We start from the raw sequence: 25,202 nt of genomic DNA, 5'->3' as shown, positions 1-25,202 counted from the left end.
GCCTTCTTAAAGATCTTTCCAGCAGCATTACAGTGTGCCTAAAAATGTACGTAGTCTGCATGTCAGGGCTTCTATGGAATTTAGAATCTTTCTTTTTCTACCTTTTATTTTCCTCTTGCTCTTAGTATGCTTTAACCACTGGTGTTTCCTAATCCTGCTAGGAATAGCACCTCTTCCTGCTCAAAGTTGGGCTTTGGTATGAAGGTGAATCAATGTAGTAACACAAAAAGCTTTCTTGAAAGTGACTTCTCTGCATTCTGTTTTATACAGGAAAAAAAAAAAAGTGAATTTATATGCTGTTTAAATGCATTCTCTTATTTTACAATAAGTATTTTGGAGATGGTGTCTGCTTTGTTGTAATGTGTTTGCATGGCATATTTTTGCGTTGAGAAAGTTAACAGCTGTTGCTGTTCTAAATAAAAATCAGTACAAAATGTTCCCCTAGAAAGGCTTTTAATAACAAGCTCCAAATTCACAGATGTTTTGCACAAGGCCTACAGAGGCTTCTTGCAGAGGCGGTGGCTGGGAAGCTCTGTGTTGCTTGATTTTAGAGCTTTTGGGGGCAATGTCTGCCTGCTTGTTCTGGCTTTTACAACATTTGGCTTTGGTAACAGAAATCTAAATTGTGCAGCTGGGACAAGGCCTTGCACAGTTACTTGTGTACACATGCAAAACGAACCCCTTGCCATATATTTGTTCTCATACTTTCCTACATGTGTGATGATATAGCAATTACACCATGTGCAATGCAGCCCCAGTGGGTACAGCTCAGTGGGACTGGGAATTTACAACTGTGAGCAAAAATTGATCTTTTTCTGGGGGGGGGAGCTTATACAATTGGAATGAAATACTGTAATCTGAAGATCTGTGGCTTCTGTAGTTGTTTCTGTAGGCACAGTCACCCAGAGACCTTTCTGTGTATAGCAGTAGCAGATTTTCAGAGGCCATCCCACACATTTGTATTTGAAAATAATGGTAAGATAACAGTGCCCAAAATCTGAGCAGGATTAGTGAGATGTGGGGGATCCTGACAGGAGGGGAAAAAGGATAAAGTTTTCATGTAATTAAGTCCTAATTGTATGCGAGTTCAGCGGCACTCCTCTGCAAAGCAGCTGGGCCACCTGCAGCTCTTTGGCTCCATCTGCTGGGTTGCAACGTGCAAACGGCTGCACAGGGCTGTGCTGGTGACTGACCCAGCTTCTGGCTCTGGCACACGGGTTCAGTGTGATCACAGGATGCACCGGGAAAGCATCGTAGTATATAAAGGGGCTCTGTATGAAACGTGGTTGCAAAAGAAGCAGATGTGGGCAGGCTAGCAGTGACAGAGCCTGCCTGCTGCAGCCTGTTGCACACTGCCTGCTCCTCCCACTGCTTACACTTTTTTCCCCTAGGAACCAATCTGACCGTTTCTGTTCCTTTTCCAGCCTGAGGTCCGGTGGTACAGCATGACTTTGGAAATGCTAACCTGAAGGACACCTGCCTGCTGTTATCCAATGTATTATACAACTTGGATTGTGTTTACAGAGAAGCACGTTGCTTTTTAGGACTTGGTACTTTTTTTTTTTGTCCTATCAACCCACTTTTTTTCCTCAGAGAGAATGAATGAGAGCTTTGAACATTCTGTGTATTTGGCAACCAGGGGGACTGAAGGATGGGAGAGTTAAAGATTTTCTTTGGATTCCTGAGACCTGTGAGTCAGTATGTCCATGAGCAAAGGTTACATAAACTAATGGATTTAGAACAAGATTTTGTTGCATAAACACTGTTGCTGCTTTTCAATCCGTCACAGAGTCAAACCTGCAGATTACTGTGGGCAGATCCAGCCTGAGGCTTACAGTCCTTCTCACTGAGTTCTCTCTGGCACCGGTCTAACTTGAAACAGCACTGTTTCCTTGCTGTGGAGCTGCTCGGAGATGTGTGTACTACCTTACAGGTTTGAGTTGTGCATGCCATATTTCATGCACAGTACTGTTGCTCTCCGTGTCTAATTTGGAATGCCATCCCTGTTATATTAGTTGCATAATAATTTGTTCTCTTTTGTTTAACCAAGGATCACTGCTGTTATGAGGGTGAACCAATAAAGGCAGCTCCAGAGACTGTATCTAAAGCCCTCTTCACATTCCTCTGAATATCCTCAAGCCTCTGTTGTCCATCTGCCTTTCCGTCATGCTCTCTCCCCACACATCTTGATCTCTCAACTCACCTGAAGGATATCAGGGAGAGCAGCAGAGCAAGGCAAAGGTCAGAGATGGAGATGGATTTGTTGCCGAATCATATTGCTTAGGGAGAGGAAGGCTGGTTTAAGAGTGTAGAATGTTAATCTAGAGGCCATGGGCCACCAGACAACCACACTGTGATGACTCTGAGCCAAACTGTTTGGGAATATCCCGGGTCATATGAGAAAACAATACCTTCCTTGGGGCTGCACAGCGATGTTTTTTTCAAAGTGGTTCAGAGTGGGGAATTATGTTCCAAGCTGCAGTTTTCTTCTTGTACTGTGTTTTCCTTGGTACTTCCCCCAGCTTCTTGCTGATACTGTTTCCTCATTTTACATGTGGAAACTGAGGCATAGAAGTTCAAATCTTTATTTAGATGTCTGACTGTCATTAAGCAGAGCCAGCTGTCTCTGGAGCAGGCTTTGTTTACAGCACTTAGCCCCCGCTATGAGCGGGCTTTTCTACAACCCAGAAAAGACACCAGTACTTTCTTTTTTCTGTTTGTTGTCCAAAGACCGATTAATTATTTGACTCATATTTGTGAAAGGAAACTAAGGACCATTATTGTATACACTAATGTGCTTTTGAGAAGACTTCAGACCTAAGACATAGATTAAAATTACTGCCATTCTCAAAGAGTAATGTTTTGTCCTGTTTGTTTTTCTGCTCCCTGTTTCTGTGTTTCTGAGAACCCAGGCACCTAACAGAACAGATGGAAGATTTGCAACAAAATAGGGAGTGAATCTAAACATGTGATTACATTCTCAAAAAGGGCAAAGCTCTCGTGGCATGAGAGGCAGCTTAAAGCTACCCTAGAAGTGGCTGGAACCATTTTTGCTTGGTTTTGTTTGATTGCTTGTTTGTTTTTCGCAGTGGGGCTTTTTTGTGTGTGTGTGCTTTTTTTTCTTTTTTTCCTTTTTTTTTTTTTCCATATATGCTTTTATTTAATACTTTTTTCCTGCTGGATATTAAGCAACAGTGGAGAACAACAGTTGTGCACAGTGGGAAGTGAGATCTGGTCAAAGCAGAAGTGAAAGCAGAGTAACAGTCCCTTGTTTTAAGATGAAATTCTAGGTTTCCTGACATGAAATCTTTGGTTTACACAAAATATGCCTAAAAGAGACATCTTGTTTGCGTTCTTCATAATCAATTGTTATTCTATTATTTTGGTAAAACAGAAGGAAAAGTCTTTGAAACAGATGAGATTGCTTGTACCAGCAGGCTGCCTTCTAAACTGCCAAGGCAAAATTAAGGTGAAAGAACTGCTCTGCTTTGTTGAGCAAGGTGCTTTCAAAAGCAAGATAGGAAAAAAAAATAGATGCTGTGGCTCTAAAATACCAGTTTTCTCAGTACTAAAAAGCCTTGAAAGCTTTCGGAAAGATTAATCCCCCAATAAGTGTACCGCATCTGTGCTGCTCCTTGGAAAAAATTGTCAGTAGCATTACAGCATTACTCCCAAGAAGCTAGAATGTCGGTGACCTGCCAGATTTCATGATTGACCTTATGATGTGAACAGATGAGATAAACCCAACAAATCATCTTTCTTTTCACAGAAAAAATAAGTTAGAGAGGCTCATCGTACTGGCCACAGACGGGCTGGCCTTTGGGGCACTCCTTTTCCTAAATAACTCCTCGACATGGAAGGATGCTTTGTAGCTTTCTTTTTAAGTTAAACATATATATATGTATCCATCATGAGTTGCTTTCTTAAGTAGAATGTCAGTATGTGTTCAGATGGATTCTGTTGGTAAATATCAGTGCTCTTTAACTGGAGAAAAGAAGGCTGTGGGGTGACCTCAATGCAGCCTTTCAGTACCTAAAGGGAGCCTACAAACAGGAGAGGAGTCAACTCTTTGAAAGGGTTGATAGCTGCAGGATGAGGGGAAATGGTTTGAAGTTGAGGGAGGGAAGACTGAGGTTGAATGTCCGGAGGAAGTTCTTTACTACGGGAGTGGTGAGGTGCTGGAACAGCTGCCCAGAGAGGCTGTGGATGCCCCGTCCCTGGAGGTGTTCAAGGCCAGGTTTATGGGACCTGTGCAGCCTGGTCTGGTATTAAATGTGGAGGTTGGTGGCCCTGCATGTGGTGTAAGGGTTGGAGATTCATGATCCCTGAGATACTTTCCAATGCAGGCCATTCTGTGATATCTTTGAATTACAGATGTTTGTGAATAATTTTATTTTGACTTTTTTTTGTTTGTTTTGTTTCTTATCTGATAGAGTTGCTTTCTTCATACGATTTCATTTAAACTGTGTTGCCTATGTCAAATTGAAGGCAAATTGTCAGTTCTATGCTTTCAAAATACATCTCTGCTGTATTTTGCTTGCCTAAAGTACCATGAAAGCTGGTCTGACTGAAAGTCCTTTGGGTTGTCATGAGCACTCAGATTAACATTTAGCAAAAGCTGAAAATCTGGCACTGTATACAGAGCACCAGTTTCAGTATGGGCTAGCAGTATCTGGAGTGAAGAGCATCTAACTGGTTCTGTGCATAATGAAAGTTTATTTTGCCTGGGGTGCATTAGCTGCTTTTTGAAAGTTCATGCAGACTGTTCTGCAGTGCTGCTAGTCTTAAAAAGCACTCAAAAATATTTTACAATGGCAGTGTCCAAGACCTGATCCAAATTGGCTGTGACAGATGACATTCAGGCAAATGAGCAGTGTTTACCCCTAAGACAGTATGCTGTTCCTGGAGGGCTATGTTTTCTTGTAGACTGGAAGGTGTTTCAGAAATGCATTAAACTAAAGTTGACCTGGTTGCAGGTGCATCTTCACTGGCTTAAGTGGCTTTGAAATAGCAGCCTTCCGGGGTTTGCAAACAAAGCCTGTGGGCAGAGATACCAGCAAATTGCAAGCAGCGTTTTTGTGAGTCAGCTCAGAGAGGCACTTCTTCCCTAAAGAAGTTCATGAACATAGGCTGGAGTTAGCCTAATGTATCTGAGGACACCATATTGGCTTCTTGGTTTCCTGCAACTGTGAACTTAGTCAAAGAAAGAAGCAGAATAAATTCTGCAAACTTGGATTTGAGACATCTTTGTGCCTTTTCCAATTACACAAAAATTAAAAAGCTGTGTACCCATCACAGTGTTACATGTGCCAATGATAGGTATGCTGTTCAGGTAACAGTTGGTCACCAGTATCTCTCAGTAAGAACATTTTGATGCTTTCATTGAAAACTGTCAATCTTTCTGGACTTATCAAATCCTGGACGGGAAATCTATGCGACTCTATCCTGTAAAGGTTTTAAAGAAAACATGCTATGATCCTCACGTTTATTCTGTACATGTTCTTGGGATATGGGACAACTTGAGACAAATTTGGAAGTTGCTTTTGACTGGAAGGGTTGTGCATGGAGTCATTTCAGTTTGTATCCTTAGGACAGTGCTGGGTTATACAAGTGCTGGGGCATGTCTCAGCACCTCAGCCAACACCTATTGTTGGAATAAGGAAGTAACTAGCAGTAGAACTACAGGGAATGGTCTAAGTTTGTGCCAGGGGAGATTCAGGTTGGATAGCAGGAAAAATTTATTTTCTCTTCTCTTAAAGAATGGTCAGGTGCTGGAATGGACCACGCAGGGAGGTGATGGAGTTACTGTCCATGGGGGTGTTTAGGAAACGTTCAGATGTTGTGCTGAGGGTTGTGGTTTAGTGGAGAAATATTGGAGGTAGGTGCACAGCTGGACTGGATGATCGTAGAGATTTCTTCCAACCTTGGTGATTCTAGCAGCGCTTGCGAAGTCCTATACCACTGTGGGGAGTTTGACTGAGCTGCTAGGAACCACAAAAGGAGTGCTCTGGAACAAAGGGGTTCAAGGAACTTCTGCTTCTAGTCTTGCAGGGTGCACAAGGTCAGCACAAGCTGCTGACTTGAAATGCCTACTCTGCTTCATTGCTGTAATAAACTTGTCGAGTGAAATAAAGTCAGAAGGCTGCTGCTGACCTAGGCATGGCTTTTAACCCCTGAAATGCCTTCTGACCTGCAGCCAAAGGAGCAATTGCTCAGTGTGTGTGTGAAGGATTTCTTAAGAGCAAAACCTGACAGCATATAGAAAATGACTTTGTTTTTGAAGGCTTCAGGCTGCAATCTTGTGTATGCAAAAGCATTAGGTGGGGGGGAGGGTTTTGGCCCCCCTCTGCCAACAAAGTGGCCTGCAAGGTGGGATTCTCCCACCAGAATAGGACAGGACTGGGCAGGGGATGCTCAACGGGAGCAGCGATAGAGAACCTTGCCATGTCGGGGGGTGCCCTATGAGGTGCAGCAGTTTGTGGCATATTACTTTTCCCACCTCTCCCAGTCAGCTCAAACATTCTGTCTTTTGAATCCATTGGGACAGATTAGTCACCAGTCCATACCCATACAACAGGTGCATTCTGGGTTTGTCTTTTGTTCTGTGTGTGTGTGTGTGTGTGTGGTTGCTTCTCTGTTTGTTTATGCTCTAGATTACCAGAAGCAGGGATTGTCCCCTACTGATGTTTTCACATTTCCATGAGGGTAGAAATTGAACGCAGCCAGGGTAGCTTGGCCCAGCTGCCAGCTCCTCTGTATATCTTCTATCATTTCCTTTTTCCCTCATTTCTATCCCCTTCTCTCTGCTCCTCCTCTTCCTGCCCCTCTTTGCCTCCCCTCCCTGTGCTTCCCTGGCGGCACTGCTGGCTCTGCAGGCTCTGCACAGGCCCTGTTCTCTAATCAGATGAAGCTGCAGGATTATCTCTCTCCCTCCCTTCTAAGCTCCATTTTATTTCCTCTCCAGCCAGGGGGGAGGCAGGAAGGGGCGTCACCTCTAGGCAGAGGAAACCCCATCTCCCGGTCTCCTGCCTTTGATGCTCTCTAGCAATCCCCCCTCCTTCCCCTTATATACTCACCTTAGTGTCAACAGCATCAGGCGGATCAAAGAGCCCAATTTCTAAAGGAAATCTGAACTTTTTTGGCTTTCATTCTCCACAAATTTCTGAGCATCTATTTTAAATCCCCTCCAAGTAGCTTGGACAGGGAAGCTGGATGTGCCATCTGTAAGTAGGGGCAAGGTAAGGACCACGGGAGAGTAACAAAGCAGATGAGGGGAAGGGAGAGGAATTGCACAGAGCCAGAGCCAGGCTTCTGTAAGTGCTATGCTGGCAGCAGGGGGTTGGTAAAAAGCCTAAAAAGCCAAGGAAATTGTAGTTCTCTCTTTTAGTAAAATATGAGACCTATGGCTCAGAACTTTAATGGAATTTAATATAGTGCTACACGTTGTGGGATGGTTTTTTTTGCTGTGCTTGTGTTTCAACTGAGGTGTGCATGTATATGCCTGGTAGCAAGTATTGGTAGAATAGACTTGTCACCCTATTTCTAGATTATATATGGCTTTAAGTATTACTTTTTGGCGCTAATCTACTGGAGAATGGTTTCTTTTCTTTACCACCAAGCATACCATATGCTGGTTTTTTAATTCCTAAGAGGTTAATGCCTCACACTGGAAGAAAAACAGGGAAATGCCTCAATCCTTCTGAATGTCAGCTTTGTTTCTACACTCTTCTCTCCTGAGCAAATAATCAATTACTATTTAGGACAGCCTTTAATGTTTTCATCTCAAACAGGAACTTGTATTTTTAAAGGCTGAAAGTTCAATTTGGTTTGGCTTTTTATTGCTGTTAGTCAGTGTTTTTCATCAGAAATCACTGTAGAAGACTGTTTTGTGCATACGTTGCAGTTCCTAACCTGTGATTAAATGTAAGAATTTGTGCTGATGCACTTGTGGGTTTGGGGGAAGAGGTTTAAAAGGGGTATGAAAAGCCAATGTTTATTTCTGCATTCAGAACTTAAAGCATAACAGATTGGCTGGGAAGATAACTATTGGATATTCTTCTTAATAGAGGTTTGCATAAAAATGATGAACCATACAAAGATCAAAATCTACCTTTTTTTCCAGTGACTCTCGTTTCGATGTAATTAGCCAACACAAAAATATCAGTGATTTCCTCTCTCCAGGATGCAGATGAGCCTGCAAGTAGTTGTTTGCACGTTTAAAGTTAAGTAGTAGGACTGTAGTAAGATCTGAGGAATCTGTGTGTGTAATAATTAGGTTAGGGGGAGGTTTCATTTAAGAGGGTGGATTTGGTGAGTGCTTTGTTTTCTATGCCATGGCTCAGTCACTCTGTAAAAGCTCTGTTCTCTGAATGTAAGGTTTTGTTGATTTTGCTACCCAGACATTTTTACACTTGAGCTTTGCTCTGCAGAGTTGTAGTTAGAGTGTAGATACTGATGCTTTCCTAGGGCTGCACAAACAACAGGAGCAGTAAATGCCATACAGTATTGTAGTATTTGAGCTGGCTTATGGCATCAAATCTGATGAATATCCATTAGTTAACCACTCCAAATCCACATTTTTCCTTACACGGTAAACCATATTATTTCAAAATAAACTTGAAAAACAAGAATATATGAGGGGAAGTGGAACAAAGAAAAATCATTATTTATGATTATTATACTTATGAAAGTTAGATTTTTCTTCGTTTAGAACAACAACAAAATGATGTACGTTAGAGGTTGCTTTAAAGCACTGCAGATGTGTAGCAGTATTTGCTATACTGGTCAGATAATGTTATATTTTCTGCAGAATAATTCCGTACAGAAGAGCAGCAAAATCCTCTTTCTTCTTCAGCAACTCTTCTGGAGATTAGAGGCTGAATATGAAGATGGAGTGTATTTGATCGATCCCTTGCATTTGGGTATTGCCAGCTGTTACACATCTTTCAGGAGAATGCAGTCTAGGAAAGCAGCTTTCAAAGAGAGTTCTGTTAATGGTATTTATTCATTTTCCATAAGCATTTTCCAGTGAATCAGAAAAGAACAAAAATCTATTGCTGTTACTGTATACCATGCTTTTATTGTTGCAAGTGACCTTAAAGGGACTGGGTGATTTTCTTATTTCCTCAAATAAATCAAAGTTTATGTCTTTGGCAGCTGTATGCAATGTTTTGCATGTTTTTAGTCCCAGACCAGTCTATTCCCAAGAACAATATAGCATGAATCATAGGCTGCAAATAATATTACAATTACTCTCACTTTTTAATTTTTTTTTTATTTTTCCCCTGCTATGATGAGCAGCACCATGGATTTTGTGAGCACTGGCATTTTAGTCAATTCTTGTGGCTTCATTGTACAGTAATAAGGGAATTACAGGGGAAGCAAATAGGAATGAGAAAAGGATTTCTGTAATTTTGGCCTTTGCAAGATGGAGGTTGTAAACTATCTTACTCTACAAATAGGCATGTAGAAAGCGGTGTTATGAAGGTGGCTGAAAATGCTTTCATTTCTGTAATAGCATCATGTTGATGTTCTTTCCTAAGGTAAAATCCTTGATGTTTACTCAATTGTATATTAAGAGTAGTCAGCCAATGCCGATGAGTTTTTAACTTGCATGAATGATAGAGGTGTGTGCATGTACATCATTCTATGTGAAAGTGCTTTTTAGCTATTAAAATGTCTAGAATATGTAAATAATCCAAACTCTTGGTGGTCTTTTTGTTTTGTGGAATGTGGAGTGGGGAGGTGATGCTTCATTGACAAGAGAGATCTTGTTTCTGTGAAAGCAAAAAGAGGCAAGGAATGAAAATAAATATTGGAGTACAGCGGCCGGGAATATCTGTGGAGGGGTACCATGAGAAGACAATTAGCTGAGAGATGTTAAATGAGCTGCTATTGAATTCATCTGAAGATATGCAGCAGTTAGCCAATGTATATGTGAGGAGCAGTCCTGTAGGACTTGGACTCTTTAGTAGTAAATGGCAGGGAAGATAGACTCTTTCCTTTACCAAAGGTGTTAAAGGACTTCAGAATAAAGTTCCACTCGGGGCAATTCTTCTTAGCAACAAGAGCCTCCACATATCACTTTGGGACTGCTGAAGTATATACGCTCACTCGGGAGCAGGCGCAGACTAGCTAAATGAAAACATCATCAGCCACATCTTTGCCAGCTCGGTATTCAGTGTGAGCATCAAGTGCATGGGTATTTCAAAGTGTTGGTCTGCACCTGTGAAGCATCCGAAAAAAGATCACCTTTGAAATGACCTATTGCACTGTGTTGGGTATCTTCTGAAGTTAAGGCTTAGCTCTTGTGCATCTGATACGAAGCAGAGAAAGGAGCGGGAGACTTTCTCCTTCTACAGAATATTCGCTAATTAATCTTTAGCAAGGGCACACCTACGAAGATTAATGGATTGAGCAAATGTGAGACCTTCATTTGGCTTGCAGAAGCTTTACTCCAGTCAACAGTGCATAAGGCTGACAGAACTCAGTTCATCTGAGTTGAACTGGACAAAACTTCCTTTTCAGCTCATGAACTATACAAACCTGGTGTGCAAGTTGGAGAGATGGTGAATACACAAGGTCTGAACTTGGTTATTTTTAGGCTTTTGAAATTATTTTATTTCTTCCTGCAAAGAGTTTGTTGGAAAGTTCAGTGCCTGTGACTGAGCAGGGTGAATATGCAGGGTGGATAAGTATGTCCTGAAATGTTGTCAAGGACAAAGATGCATCCTGTTTCAGCAGCTTTTCTTGGTTCTGAAATAGCCCTTAAACTTTTGAAAGAGTAGAATGCTTTTTAGCAACAAAAAGTTGCTGACATATTGGAAAAAAAACCTTTGGAGTTGCCTCTTTCATATGTATCTCCTTGTCTGTACAGTACTAGGCTTACTCTTCTGACCTGCCAAAACTCGTTCCTGTTTTACCTTGTAGAAGCTGCAAATTCTACTAAGCCATTAAAGAACATCTGTCATTGCAAAATGAAAACATAAGATGATGAAAAGAGAAATAACAGAATCATTCAGTTTTGAAGAGACCTTGGGAGCTCATCTTCTGCAATTCCTGCTCAAAGCAGAGATGGCTATGAGGCTAGATGAGATTTCTTAGTTTTTTGTCCACCTTGGTCTTGAATACATCAAAAATGTTTGAATGGCAAAAAGTTCCTATAACATCAAATAATTTTACATAATTGGTATCTTGTTGCTAGTAGTTAATAGGAGATGCTTAATGAGCTCTTCCAACAGTCCAGGTAGTACAGGTGGGATCTGCCTTTACCCTGCTGGTGAGAGGAACCTCCATTGTCTTGCAGCTACTGAATTCCTCTCTTTAGACTTCTGTATTTGTGTGTCTGAACATGACTAAGCGTTAATAAGGAAGTGGAGGCTATTGCAGCTCGTTTTGTGGTTGAAATTGGCTAAGAGGAGAAGAATATAAACAAAAGCTCTTGAGGAAGCTCTTCATATGCACTTGAAGTTGAGCTAAAAATTGCAAGTTTGGTCTGCTGCTTTTATGTGTTTTGTTTTTTCTGCCTGTGGTCTCTGATGTCAAAGGCTTTGGATAGCATTTTGTGAATGTAGACCTTCTTCTATCCAAGTTCTAATGCTTTTCTTCTCCCATTCTTGAGAGATTAGAAGGATACTCTTTGTTTCTGAAAGCTATAGACAACAGTTGCCTGCATAGATCTGATTAGACTACAGAATAACTGGGAAAGCTTTTTTGAGACATCACATTTTGGCATAACTACTACATGGCAAAACATCAGTTTTGAGAAGTTTACTCTCCCCAGTTTCTGCTGTATTCTTTGCTTCTGTAGTTTAAAGGTAGCTTATACAACACTAGGGCAAAAGGAACTTTTCAGTGCTATCAAACATGATTGAATAGACCTTCTGAAGTCCATTTCCTTTCCTGCATGACTAAATGTGTACACAACTTATCCCCTTGAACAGAGCTTGCAGTGTGAACCCAACCTTAAATTTGCCAAAGAAGCTTCTCTAGTTTCCGCCAGAGTGAAAAGTTCATCCAAGTAAATGAAAGCTTGCAAATGAACAAAGGTCTGCAAGGCAACACGATCTCTGGTTGTGTCAGCTCTGCTTATAAAAAATGTAGTGAATCTACTTGTAATAAATCTTGCTACATAATACAGCTGCTATTAGCATGTATATTATCTACATTATGTGATCTGTAGCACAAAGATGACATCCTTTTAAGAAACTCGGTTCTGGTGAAATAAAACTACTGTTAATATTAGTTTTATTTATTAGGAATCCCTTGTCCTAAACTTGACCAGATAGAAGTTTTCTGCAAGTGCAACATGGATTTTGTATAAAAGATGCTGTTTGTTTTCTTGAACTATTGAAATATTTGCTGTTGCAAATATTAGTAAAGAAGGACTAGAATATGCTCTTCTCAGTGTCTAGTATCTTTTATCCCGGGATTTTAGAGTGCTCTGTGATCATGAATTAAGCCCTAAATATCTACATCAGAGGCTTCTGCATCTAATCTCTGAGTTACAGATGAGTAAACTGAGTCACAAAGTGAATGACTTGCTGAGGGTCATACCATATATCTGTAAACAAAGAAGTAGGAGGCAATTGTTTCCTCTTTCTAATAACTAACCAATCATTTTTGATAATTTGGAAGTCGTCCTCTTTTGTTCCCCAGCACTGCTCAGTGTAATTGCAGGTTGTAGTTAGATTGTCCTTCTGAATCTTTCTGTTCTCTAGTATTTCGTGTACAATTCATAAACACTAACTTTAATAAGGAATTTGTGTTTTTTATTAACCTTGGTATATTGCAGAGGAAAATGAAAGAACAAGAACTGAGGGTTAACTACTAGGTCTTGCTAGGTAGTGTGCTAGGTAAGTTGATTTAGACAGAAGAAAAGTGCTACTACACATCTAAGAATGTACCACCTTTGATTGTTTTAATTGAGGCATCTTTCAGTCTGTAAACATTTTTTCTGGACATCACAGGTGTTCGAAGATCTTCAGATTATGTTACCTTTGCTTATGTCACCACTATTTCTGCTTGATGTCACTGTAGGAATTGCCATCCTTCTGCTAGTAATGGTGTATGTGGACATTGAAGCTGCTGTGCCCTAAGCTAGCAAGTAGTGTTTTCAAGGCAGGCTTGAGATTTCTTTGTTTGCCACCCTGATTAGCTCTAAAGCTGTGGTTGCTGGCAGTGTAACACAGAGTCCAAGTCAATAAGATCATCTAGGAGACAGGGCATACTATATGAAGGCTTGGCACTTTGGCCTCTTTTTTCCTGTCAGCATGCTTGCAGGCTGCCCATGGACTTGCTTTAGGTATCAGAGGCACCTTAATTTGTCAGAGTGGAGCATCACAGTATCTTACTGCTCTTGCAATCAGCGGTAACTGCCTACAGTGCTCAATCCTGGAGGCAAAGCTTAGGGTATCCATATGGCAGGGGAGGCTAAACCAAGCTGAGTTCACCTCTTTCCATTGTTGTTATTAAGCTTTCAAGCAAACAACAAAGAAGGTAGCTTGAGTATTTTCTGCTAAGACATGTGAATTTACAAGTGGATACCTGACTTACTCATGTTTGGGTGGGATTTTAGATGTGCAAACTGCTGGCCTCATGTAAGCAGGTTGCACTGATATGTAGTGGTACTTCCTCACTCTGAGGCTGGAACAAGCTGTAGACAGACTTTGGGTTTTCTGTATGATTTTTACGTTCATGATACTTCACAAGCAGTGGTGAGCCATGCAGTTTGCACACACAGGCAAGATGGGTGGAGGCATGCAGAGCAAGCTATAGCCGTGTGTTTTTACACAGTTCCACTGAAGTGAGTTTACTGTGGGGACACATTGTTGTGACTAAAAGTGGACCCAGAAAGGCAGAGAAGGATGAGTCATTTGATAGCAGACCAGCCCTGTTCCCTCATACATGTGATGGAGTAGGTTTTGAACCTTCTGCTATGAAGAAGAAAAGGTACTCTAATGCCTGTCTTGAAATAAATCCAAATGTGGATAGGTCACTGCAGATTTTCTGCATTAAAGATTAATTTCTTAAAAACATTACGAAATGTTTTTCTCATGGGACTTCTATTATTCCAGTGGATATCAGTAGCTAGCAGCTCTTACTAGCGTAAATCTGGCAGTTGAATTAACAGTTTCTGTTCTGCTTAAAGCAGCAAGGCAATTATATTAATATACCACTTCTGTAGGCATACACTGTTCACTGTAAGCATAGTTCTGCATGAGTGCTGCATGATATCATGCTAATTAAAGCTTCAGCTAATGAATCCATCTGATCACACAAGCATCTCAACATATTTGATCTTTAACTGAAAAGTTTTAACTCTCCCAACAGAATAGGAGAGCTTTAAGGAATAAAAAGAGCTGTCCGTATATTAACAATAAGCATCAAGTACAACTGTACAGTATCTCATGATATTTTAGCTCTGTCAGTTGTGTTCTAGGGCAGGCTGTACCTTGTGGTCAGTCTGTGTGTACAAGCAGGTACAGTAATGTTTTGCATATCACAGTTTTCTAAAAAGATCAAAATCCTAAGCAGATCTTCGAAGTTTTTTCTGGGACAGATGATTGAACAAAGGGCAGTGGTGAAGGAGACGCACACTTACACAATCTGTCTTGTGGTGGCATCAGGACACATGCCTCCCTTGTGATAGAGCGTAGCCCTCTGCTTTCCCAGTAAGTTATTTACAGCCCAGTGTGAATTTCCCTCTTGGGAATTCCATTAAAGTTATCATAAAAATAGCCTTCCTTGCATTCATACTTCTTAGCTCACCTCCCTTGTCAGTATCACTTTGGAATATAGACTCCCCAGCTCTTGTTTACCTTCTTTCTCTCTCCCCTGGCTCACTCACTGCCAGGGCCATTTCAGCCTTTTCTTTGGATTCCACTTGGTTCTGAGCATTGATTTCCTGCTTCTAAGAGCTTAAACTCCTTCAAGCGTGCAGCGATTTAAACAACTGCATAGCCTGTGTGTATCTAGGGGTTCACCTTGGGCTACTGAATTTCTCTTTCTTGATTCCATCCAACAGCTGAGTTTTACCCACTTCAGAGGATAAGTGCATTAAGAACAACTAAGACTGATTCCCAAAGTAATCTGTAGCCTGCTTTCACGTCTGCTTGTGGCAGATCTCTTCCCTCCTCCCCTCAAATGGCTGGTGATGGATGGTGATGGATGGTGATGGAGGGTGATGCACGCTGTTGGCATTACTATTCTGCTTTGAGGTGTATGGATGAACAAATGTTTGAACATACTCATTTCTGACAGGATAATTATTTAATGATCTTCTGGTGAGGTCTTTGATGACCAGACTGCCCATGTTAACTTCAGGATTTGATCTCTATCATCTTGATGCCACACACAGAGTCCACTCAGCTGGTCGAAAGAGGAGAAAGCCAGAACTGGAAATATTTAGCCAAGCCTGGCAAGAAAAGTGATAGTTAACAGAAATGAAGGAGAAGCTGTGAATAATCTGTGTGCATTTTGCAGTCGTAATCTATGCTTTTGCCTTGCTGAACACTGAGTGCCTTAATTCTTCTGCTCTTGTGTTTTCTAGCCTGAACACTGAGTGCCATAACTCTTCTGGTCTTGTGTTTTCTAGCCTGTCAAGTCTTCCTTGTCCTACAAGGGAAACTACAGTGATCACCCCTGTCACCAATGCTTCTTGTGATGCAGGGGAAGCAACAACATACAGTCAGACCTGAAATATCTTCCCAATCACAGTCTGCACTGATCTGTTGTGAGCATCTGATGGTGTCCGTAGATGCCCAGATTGGTCTGTTTTGTAGATCTACCTGGTACTTGGAAATGACCTAAAATATTAGAGGATGGCATTAGCAGATTTAAACTGACAAGGCATAGTAAATATATAATACTATTCCAAAATGGAAAGCCAACAGGAAGATGATGGATTAAAGGTTAAGTAATTGGGGTTTCAACCTGATTCTGTATTAATCTGTTTGCATTGATTTAGTGTTACTTACAGAATTTAGAGAAAGACCTGAAGTTCCTTTTTGAGAGCTATCTTTTCCACAATTTCAACTTCTCAGTTTCTTCCTTGCCCTTACACTTCGCAGAAATAAAATAACAAACCCACAAAAAACAAATCCCAAACACTTGAATCTCTAAGCTTTTTATCATGGCTAATCCTGTTTTGCCAATGCCTTTCAAGTGGTTTTACTACCCGCTTCCAACAGTAGTGATTACTGTTAATGGATCATTTCTTTAAGGTGAGTGAAGTACGAGGGAGATCCTCAGGCTTCATATTATGAGTCAGTCTTGAGTCAGTGCAGAACAGACCTTTCTTACCTTGTGCAAGTTACTGGTAATTCTCAAACCTGGCAGGACCAGGTTTATTAGACACGGCCGTACTTCTTCTCATTCTGTTGGTATAAGCCTCTTTAAAAAGAGTATAGCTCTAAAAGAAATCAATGTCTTGTTGGAAAAGATTTTTTTTTATGTCACTTGTCTTATAGTAATCATCTATGGCAGGAATTTGGTTGTAGATACTAACAATGAAGACGCATTGCTTAAAATAGCAGCCCTGAAGAGAACAGGTGTGAATGCGTGGCATTGTTTCTGCTACCAAAGGTAACTTGGATGCTTAGGCAGAAATTGAGTTCCTTTTGTTATTTCTGTGTGTGTTGTGTTGTGTCCCAGATAGGTGTTAGTAATGTTTATGGCTACCTAACAGCTGCCGCTTAGGCTGTAATGAACTTTCTGCTATTTTAACCATAAACTGTTCTTGCCTTTTCAAATTTATAACCACAGTGCATAATAAGATTAAGCAGAGTTAAGAACCTAGATATAGCAGCCTTCTATTCGAGTAAATCTTGTAAGTTCATTAAAATTACACTATTCTTTTGCTACAAAACACACGTTGTCTTGGAGCATGGTGCTGCTGCAGAAGTTCTGTTTCTCACACGAAGCTGGTTATTGTGCAGGTTGTCAAGGGCCAGAAGGGTACAAATGAAGTAGCAAATTCTGGGCAAAGACCTTACAGCCCATAAAGCCATATGTTCTGTCAGAAAGAGCTGGTGCTCACTGCGGAGTATCCTAAAACGAGCGTCTGTCAACCTAGACCTTTGGTATGGATCCAATCCCCTAACTTCATTCCACATGTGCAAATTAAAGCTCTCATCTCTGTGGCTGACTGATTTCATCACTTACTTTGTAGTCAGGTGCTGGTTTTGAAAGCATAGAATGTAGAAAGGAATCATTTTTTTTCAGATTTTTTTTCAAAAAATAGCTACTTTTTGTGATGACAGAGTATTTATGTAGATCATAGTGTGGTAGAATTTGTTAAGTTATGGTGCTGATTTTTTGCTTCAGACAGCACTCAAAATAGAAAAAGAACCACCACTTTTCAGGGCTAGCAGATTCAGCTGCTGTATTACTATCAACTTTGCTTATTGGAGGAAATACAAGCATTGTTAGATTTGTTATTAATGTATTCTCTTTTACGTGCCAATATTCCATGTTACTCTCATTGTTATGAATTCCAGGATCTGTTTTGTGGATGCCTTGTTTATTATAACATTCTTATGAAACCTGCCAGGGCAGGAAAGAAAGCAATCACTACCAAATACATGATACAGGAGCTGAATACAATCATACTGGCTTTGGTGGTACTGAATATCACACGGAAGCTTCCTCTTCACATGGTGTGATAGCAATGAATTACTCAACTCTGTATCCAATTGTGATTGCTGTCAAAATTGTACTTAGAAGTGTGTGCAAGCAATATAAAAGTGCTGAAGTATTTGAAACGATAGTTATTAATATTTCAATTGATAACATACATGATATTTAATGTTCTGAGACTAAATTTACTAGTGCATTAAATAGGTCGCAACTTTAATCATAAGTCATAGCAAAATACACATTTGTTGCTTTAAAGTAGTTCAGTGGAATTAGTGAAAGCAGCCTAGATTCCCTCATAAGCTATCTGAAGCTAAGCCAAAAATAGTGGATGTTAATTCCATTTCTATCCTAATCCTTTCTCTGCTTGCCTAACATTTTTCTGTATATTCATAACAGGGTTCATGCTTTCTTATTTGTGCATTTAGGTGCAGATTCCCTTAGAATTTACAAAATGCGATGTCTCTGCATGACTATAAAATTACAGTAGAGAGTTTTTGTTGTTTTGTTTGTTTTCTAAGTAGCATAACATGATTCTCACCTGTCCTCAGCCTCTCCCTGCTGAAAACGTGCACACCCAGACGTGTTGGCTTCCTTCTGCTTCTCATCAGCTGGATGCAATCTGTACAGACTCGTGTTGCAGCATCTCTAGTGTGTGTACATGCAGAGCTGTGCCAGCTCTTGTAGGGAGGTGTATGGTACTTGCAAAAATTCCTGTGTACTCTGGGGTATCAGCTCCAGCAGCGCGCACATGAAAGGAGGATGTGTGAGAAGGCAAGTGTGGAACTGCATGTCAATGCCAACGTCTTTGGAAGAAAAGCACTGTGTGTGCCCTGCTTTGCTCGGAGCTTATGCCACAGTTTGTTTTTGTAGAGTGGGTGGTCTTTTTCTGCTTCTTCCCTGTGCTGATGTTAGCAATTGATGGGGCTGGATGCTCAGCTGGATTGATGATCTGGTGTAGTGAATGCTAAGCCAGTTAAAAAAAGGAGGGAAAAAAAATCTGGGTCAGCAAGCTGACGCAGTTTGACACAGCTGCGTGCTCACTCATGCTAATGCAAAATGTAGTGGGAACATTTTGCTGCAGCAGAGGTCAGCGAAGGCCAGACCTACCAGACATTTGTTCTGCACCCATCACCTTCTCACAGAGCTCTGTGGGTGCACATCTGGCTCAAGGCTCTGCCTGGTAGTTGTGTAGGGGCTTATAGCTACAAGGGAGTGAGGGGGAAAGCAAGAGGTGGCCTTATAGATGGGGAAGCATTTGAGCTGCCTGTGAAAATGTGACTTTGGATTTCAACATGGTAGAGAAGTGCACTGTTCTAAAGAAAGGTGGTTCATCTTGTTTCGATGAAGCTTTGTATTCTTTCTTAGTCTTTTGTTTTGTTTTTCCTTCCCATATTTAGCTATGTCCTGAACTATGTGATGAGGTGTTGTTTTACTTGACTGGTGTTTGTTCACATTGGTTTTTAGGGTCTGTGGCTCACGTTTGGTTATGTTTTCAGCTGCAGTTGGAGTCTATATGGGTGGGACAAAAAAAGCATCCTAAAGTGTTCGCTTTGGAGGTTTCATTTTGAACACCATGCTGGGTATTCTTTCCACTGATGTCAGGTCTGTTGCATTCTAGTGAATGTGTCACTGCTCTTTGTTCAGATCATGAATCAAACAGAAATTTGCAACACTCTGGTTACACAGGTTCCTGCAGAAATGATGCATAAAGAAGGCATACAGAGGTCTTGGTATCTGTGTATATATACATATTTGAGCCTTGTGAGCTTACTGAGAGAGCTCTTTAAAGCTTCCATAGCCATGTATGAAGCTTTCTTTCATTTGAGACTGAATATTTCTGACAGGATTTCCATCAGTAAATATCATTTCATCCCAGTGTGTGTGAGAGCCTTTGCAGGTGTTGACTTGTAAAGAGATTAAATATAAGGTCTTTGCCTTGCAGGCTGCTATGCTCTGGTGTTTAATCCTATTGACTCCTTTGAACTCTTTGTGGCAGACTATACCCATAGGCATAAGTAGCTGCAGGATAGACAACATTCTGGAGGAGGAGATGAGGGAAGTATTTTAAACCTGTCCCTTTCCCAGCATGTGCTTTTCTTCTAAGTGTTGATCATGATTTTGTGAGGGCTTCTGAAACACTCTTAGAAATAGAGCAATGTTGAGGCTGCACCTGGCAGTGCCTTTAGCCCCAAGAGTCTGAAATTTCATTTGCAGAAGGAAGTATGCTTGTGTTGTTATCCCTGGATGCCAGCAGTCAATGGAGTCCCATAGGCCTGAGAGGCTGTGTGCTGTACAGGGTGGGCTTGCTGCAGTTGGAGCCTATAATTAGTTTAACTGCTAACTCAGAAAACATGAATGAAGGAGGGGAGATTGCCTTTTTTGGCATAAAATTTTGTCCAAATTTGAGCAAATCTTCATGCTAAAGGATATTGCTGCCAACTGCAAGTCTGTACTGCAAAGCACTGAGCATGACACCTCTCAGAGATATGATTAGGGGAATCAACTCTTTGAAAAGGTTGATAACTGCAGGACAAGGGGAAATGGTTTGAAGCTGAGGGAGGGGAGATTTAGGTTGGATGTCAGGAGGAAATTCTTTACTATGAGAGTGGTGAGGTGCTGGAACAGCTGCCCAGAGAGGCTGTGGATGTCCCGTCCCTGGAGGTGTTCAAGGCCAGGTTGGATGGGGCCCTGGGCAGCCTGGTCTGGTATTAAATGTGGAGGTTGGTGGTCCTGCATGTGGCAGAGGGGTTGGAGATTCATGACCCTTGAGGCCCTTCCAACTCTGTGATTCTGTGATTCCAAATAATAGTATTTTAAATGCTGTCATGTTCAGTGTAATTTCATTATGGAAAAATTGCCAATGCAGGTGAATTTCAAGTGATGGCAATGTTACAAGATGAACTTATTATTATTAGCTTACTGAAGTTAACACTGAAAATGGAATTACAAGTGTAAGCAGTGATGTCTGTTCGGATCAAAAACCGAGCTCTTGGTTGGCAGATGGAGCAAAAAGCATGCCCTCTATCTGGCAGATGACTCTTTGAGGCTGTAAATAACACATGAGAAGCTTCTCACTGAGAGGTCCAAATGTGCGGCCTTGCCCTCTTTGGTCTCTTGGTCTTATGAGTGAACTTTCCTAAATTTTGCGGAGACAGTACTTAAGGTTGTTTAGATGAGTACTGTCAGTAAGTAGAAAACATGGAGAACTTTTCTATGTTACCTTCTCAAATTGCTTCTTTTTCTCCCCCACCATTTCTTGCAGATCTCTTCCTTTTGCCATGTCAGCTGACAGCCACCAGCTCCACACTCATTCCCACAAGGACATGCTAAGTTCTACTTGTCATGGTCTCTTGAATGTCAATAGTCACCCCTTGTCAAAAAGCTCCTCGAGTCTCATTTGTGCTGGGCATTCAAGTTTGGAATGGCAAAACAACAAACAGGAGCTTAAGAAAAGCCACAGCAGCACTGTCTGCCAAACCCTGGGACATGACAGCGATGCCAGAAGTGTACCAAGTCCTAGATGGTCCTTCTCACAGTCTGGGTTGATGGGACTTGACTCAGTGGTCCAAACCATGAACAGTCAGTCACCCGATAACAATTCACAGAGCAGATCTAAGACTACAAACCATTTTCTTATCATTGAACAGTCCTCACCATCCTGGGAAGTGGGTGACACTAAGATGTGTGTAAAGAGCAGTACTGTTGAGAATGTTTCTTCAGCCTGTTTTAAGCACCAGCAAAGCATGGGTAAAATGGATGAACCAAGAGCTGCTCTCCAGAGGAGCCACTCAGACCTAACCTGCAGTTGCAAACAGCAGAGTTATGTCACTCACATAGAAACCAGTGCTACTGATTCAAGCCTTAGCTCTTCCAGCAGCAGGCACGGTCCATCAGTGGTGAAGATGTCTTTCCAAGCAGAAACATATGGATCAGAAATAAATGAAAATACTCACTATCAAAACCTTGTGACTCATCTTCCAGCTCTACCTATAGACCAAAAAGTACCCACAAATACCTTTGACAGTGGTGGTATTCCACATAATACAACTGTTTACACAGATCCTGGAAGATTTCACAGTGCTGTTCTAGGACCCCACATGCCTGGAAACAGTTTCTCCAACAGGACAATTCTCAGTCAAGCCACTGGAATTATTCATGGTGGTCTGACTTACAGTAATATTCCAAACTCCGCATATTCACCAATGGTGATGGCAGTTCATAACAACTCTGCAGTGCCCTGTAATATAAGGCAGGACTCTTGTATGAAAGTAGATGCCACTGTCCCTGCCTATTGCCATTCTTTGCCCATACCATCTATACAGCTTGTTCCACAGTTAGTATGCTCAGTTAGTGAGTCGGGAAAAGAGCAAGCAGCACCTGGCTATCTTCATTCCTTTTCCACTTCAGACATTCTGACCTATCCTAAGCTTGTGTCTTCAGTAAGTGAATCAGGCCTGGATGCCAAGAGAGTCCTGAAGTGCTGTAGCATTCCTGGAGAACAACTACAACATGCTCCGCACTGCACTCAGCTGGAGAGAGCTTCTCCAGAAACACAGACTGCTTGTGTTGCTTTTAGCAGCCAGCTAACAACAGACATAGCAATGAAAACTAAAGATATGTGGACTATGACCTCTGCAAATGATTTAACCAAGGGACTCAAACCGGCTCTTGAACGCAGAGATGCCGAGGTACAAACTCTCCCAACTATGGAATGCAAATCTGTTGCAACAAGCCCAGCGGCTGCAGCAGAAGGTCACTCACATGTGTTCCCAGAGGTCAACCTGGAGCAAGACTTGGAGGCCCCCAAGTCTCCGGTACGGGAAGTGAGATGGGATGATGAAGGAATGACATGGGAAGTGTATGGGGCATCTGTGGATCCAGAAGTCCTTGGTTTAGCCATTCAAAAACATCTTGAGATTCAAATAGAACAATTCCAGACAGAGCCTGTTCAACAGACTGGGAAAAACAAAGAGGATCCTCTCAACAAGGAGCTGTCTTCTGACAAAACGGAGAAGAAAAGACCGTTCAGAACAATGATGCATTCTCTGAGATATCCAAGCTGTTGTGCTCGATCAAGTAGTGCAACGGAGTGAGCGGTAGCTCTAGGACAGCCACAGCCATGCTGGGGTTTTTTGTTTGTTTGTTTTCTCAGTTGTAAATAAATGCTGTCTCTCAAGCGTTAACACAGTGCATGTGGACAATCCGCTTATGGATAAGTGGGAAAAGTTCAGTGGCCATCAAAAAGCAAAGCATGGAAAAACCCACAGTTGGGCTATGTAACAGAGGACACATGGTTGTATCTTCATCATGCCATCTGATTGTGTTGACAGTATTTAATGTAGCACTCTTATTCTTCTATGTTAATTTTACATTGTATTTTAAGGAATTAGACTTATTTTATAAATGATGCATCTTTTTAAAATAATGTTGAATTTTTCAGTATTTTCATGATTTAGGGCTAGGAAACAAAGTTAGAAAATGATGTTTTAATATAAATTCTTAGCTTTCCACCCTACTCCCTAAGTTTTGGGATTCATTTTGCTGTTAACTTACGCTAATGCCGACTATAAAGACTATATAGACTTGAGCTATAGATAAAATGGCAAACTGGTGTAATACTATATTAGAAATAATTGTAACTTTTGCTACATAATTCTGCCATGTAATTTCAGTATTACTAGCCAGAACTCACCCCTTTGCAAGCTGGTGTGTAGTTGGAGGATGCTGCTGCATCTTTCATGTAGTTACGACGAATTACAATCTGAACGTACAGATGTGATGTTTACTAAAACAGATGTAAAGTGTTACCAAAGATGACTCATGTTATGTGAATTACTTATTGACTGCTTGTTTTCTGAAACAAAAGCTGTTCATATTAGTCTGTCACATGATCATACTCTACAAATCATAAGAGGTTTGGCTTTTCTTATATCAAAAATAATTTCCATCGAGTTCTTTTTATGTGCATCTATCCTGAACAGTGGCAGTTTTGTTGTGGCATAAACCACAGAGAACAGTTCGCATCTAATCTCTGCCTGTCTTGTGTTCCCTGACTGCTCTGATGTCAGCTGTCTGCTGGAAGTGAGACTTGGTGTCTTTACCAAAGTACAGCTAAAAGGAAGATTGTTCCTTCTGAGTGCCTTGGTCACATGGGCAGCTTCAAGATTTCCTTTTTCCCAAAAACAATTAAAAAAAAATCACAGTGTAAAACTTCAGTATACCATAGTGCAGAACCAGTTTGAACTGAAAGATTTGTCAAGAAAGCTTCTGGTAACAAAAATATCTAAGGACTTCCTATGCCTCTGAAAATTATTAAAATACAAGACATATTAGTGCAGATTTAGAAAAAAATACTGCTTGTCTGAATGTTAACTATATGGATAAAATGTTTTGTTTGTGTGATGAATGCCTCTTCAGAGGAATTTGGGTTCACCACATTTTTTCCAGTTTAAATACAGTCAGTGTGTACATTAAGTATTCTTCATGTTAGACCTCTGTTCAAGTGTTTCTCTTGTAAACGTGACAACTGTATGTCTGTTTTTGAATGCTTTCTAACTTATGAAAATCCAAATCCATTACATTTTATTTTGACACAAAGTAGAAAGAGAATTTGCAGTAGATTTATAACTGAGTGGGATGCTTGTCAAGAAAGAGTAAAATCTGACTGTATTATTTTCTTGAGATTATTTTCTCTGTTTTAAATAAAAACCTTCTGAAGTTAAGTCAAGCTGCAAAAACAAAGAGTTGCTTAGTCAAAGTCATATCATTTAGTTCTAAATTCATTGTATTTATTTGTATGTTTCTCTCCAGAAAGTGTCAGTTTGCCTTTGGCTTCATGCTGTTGGAAGAGAACTTTCAGTTGCTAACAGCCTAAATCCTGATCTCACCCTTCTTTTTCTTTCTCTCTTTAGGAATGCCTGCCCTGGAATAAGTTTCTCTTCACTTCAAGGCATGGCTTCAGAAATGGTTTGCTGCACTGCTGAGCCAAAAATCTCCTTGGAATGATGTTGCATGTGGTCCTCTGAGACTACTGGTGTGAGTGGGAGGAAAGTGCAATCACATGTTCTGAGATTTGTTCTGAATTGTGGTTACTCAGAGGTAACAACCACAAATGTTTCAGAGGAAAAAAAGGCATCTCCACTGTACAGGCTGCGTAACGTATTTCTTCCTGATCACTTCTCTGCTAAGAAATAATGGCAAGCTGGGCTAATTGCATTATTGGATAGACATTTAGTCTTTTAAATCCAAAGCAGTAATGACCTGTCTGGAGACATGCTGAGGTAAGAGGCCTTCTGGAAGGATGTTACTCCCTATTAAAAATGGAATAATGCAAACAGTGTAGCTTTGTTTTGGAAAAGCAGTGTGTGATGAGGTTGCAGTAGAGCAGAATTCCTGAGCAGAGACAAGACACAGGAATCCCAGCCCCAGACAAGTAGCGGGGCCAGATGCTCTCTGGACACTGCTACCTCCCTCTTTGGGGGGGGCTTTTCCAACTGTGAAATTGCTATGTTAATACTTCGTTGCCATCTGTTCCTTTCAGACATGCTGAGGTGATTAATTTGTCA

General features: G+C 41.0%; 1 protein-coding gene across 2 annotated transcripts; it reads left to right on the top strand.

The window, feature by feature from the left end:
- The first annotated feature begins 6,858 nt into the window (after positions 1 to 6,858).
- Positions 6,859 to 23,500, top strand: GPRIN2 (G protein regulated inducer of neurite outgrowth 2). Of its 2 annotated transcripts, none has more exons than XM_048946816.1 (2): positions 6,859 to 7,223; positions 20,900 to 23,500. In XM_048946816.1, the coding sequence occupies exons 1-2, from the start codon at positions 7,213 to 7,215 to the stop codon at positions 22,728 to 22,730; spliced, it is 1,842 nt and encodes a 613-aa protein (XP_048802773.1). In that variant the 5' UTR covers positions 6,859 to 7,212; the 3' UTR covers positions 22,731 to 23,500. The 2 variants fall into 2 exon arrangements, with proteins under 2 accessions (XP_048802773.1, XP_048802774.1); XM_048946817.1 differs by having other exon boundaries at positions 6,859 to 7,238.
- Positions 23,501 to 25,202: the final 1,702 nt, after the last annotated feature.

The sequence above is a fragment of the Lagopus muta genome, chromosome 5 (assembly GCF_023343835.1).
Source record: "Lagopus muta isolate bLagMut1 chromosome 5, bLagMut1 primary, whole genome shotgun sequence".
Lineage (NCBI taxonomy): Eukaryota > Metazoa > Chordata > Aves > Galliformes > Phasianidae > Lagopus > Lagopus muta.
Note: the sequence above shows the minus strand (reverse complement) of the source record. Positions and strands in the feature narration are given on the sequence as shown.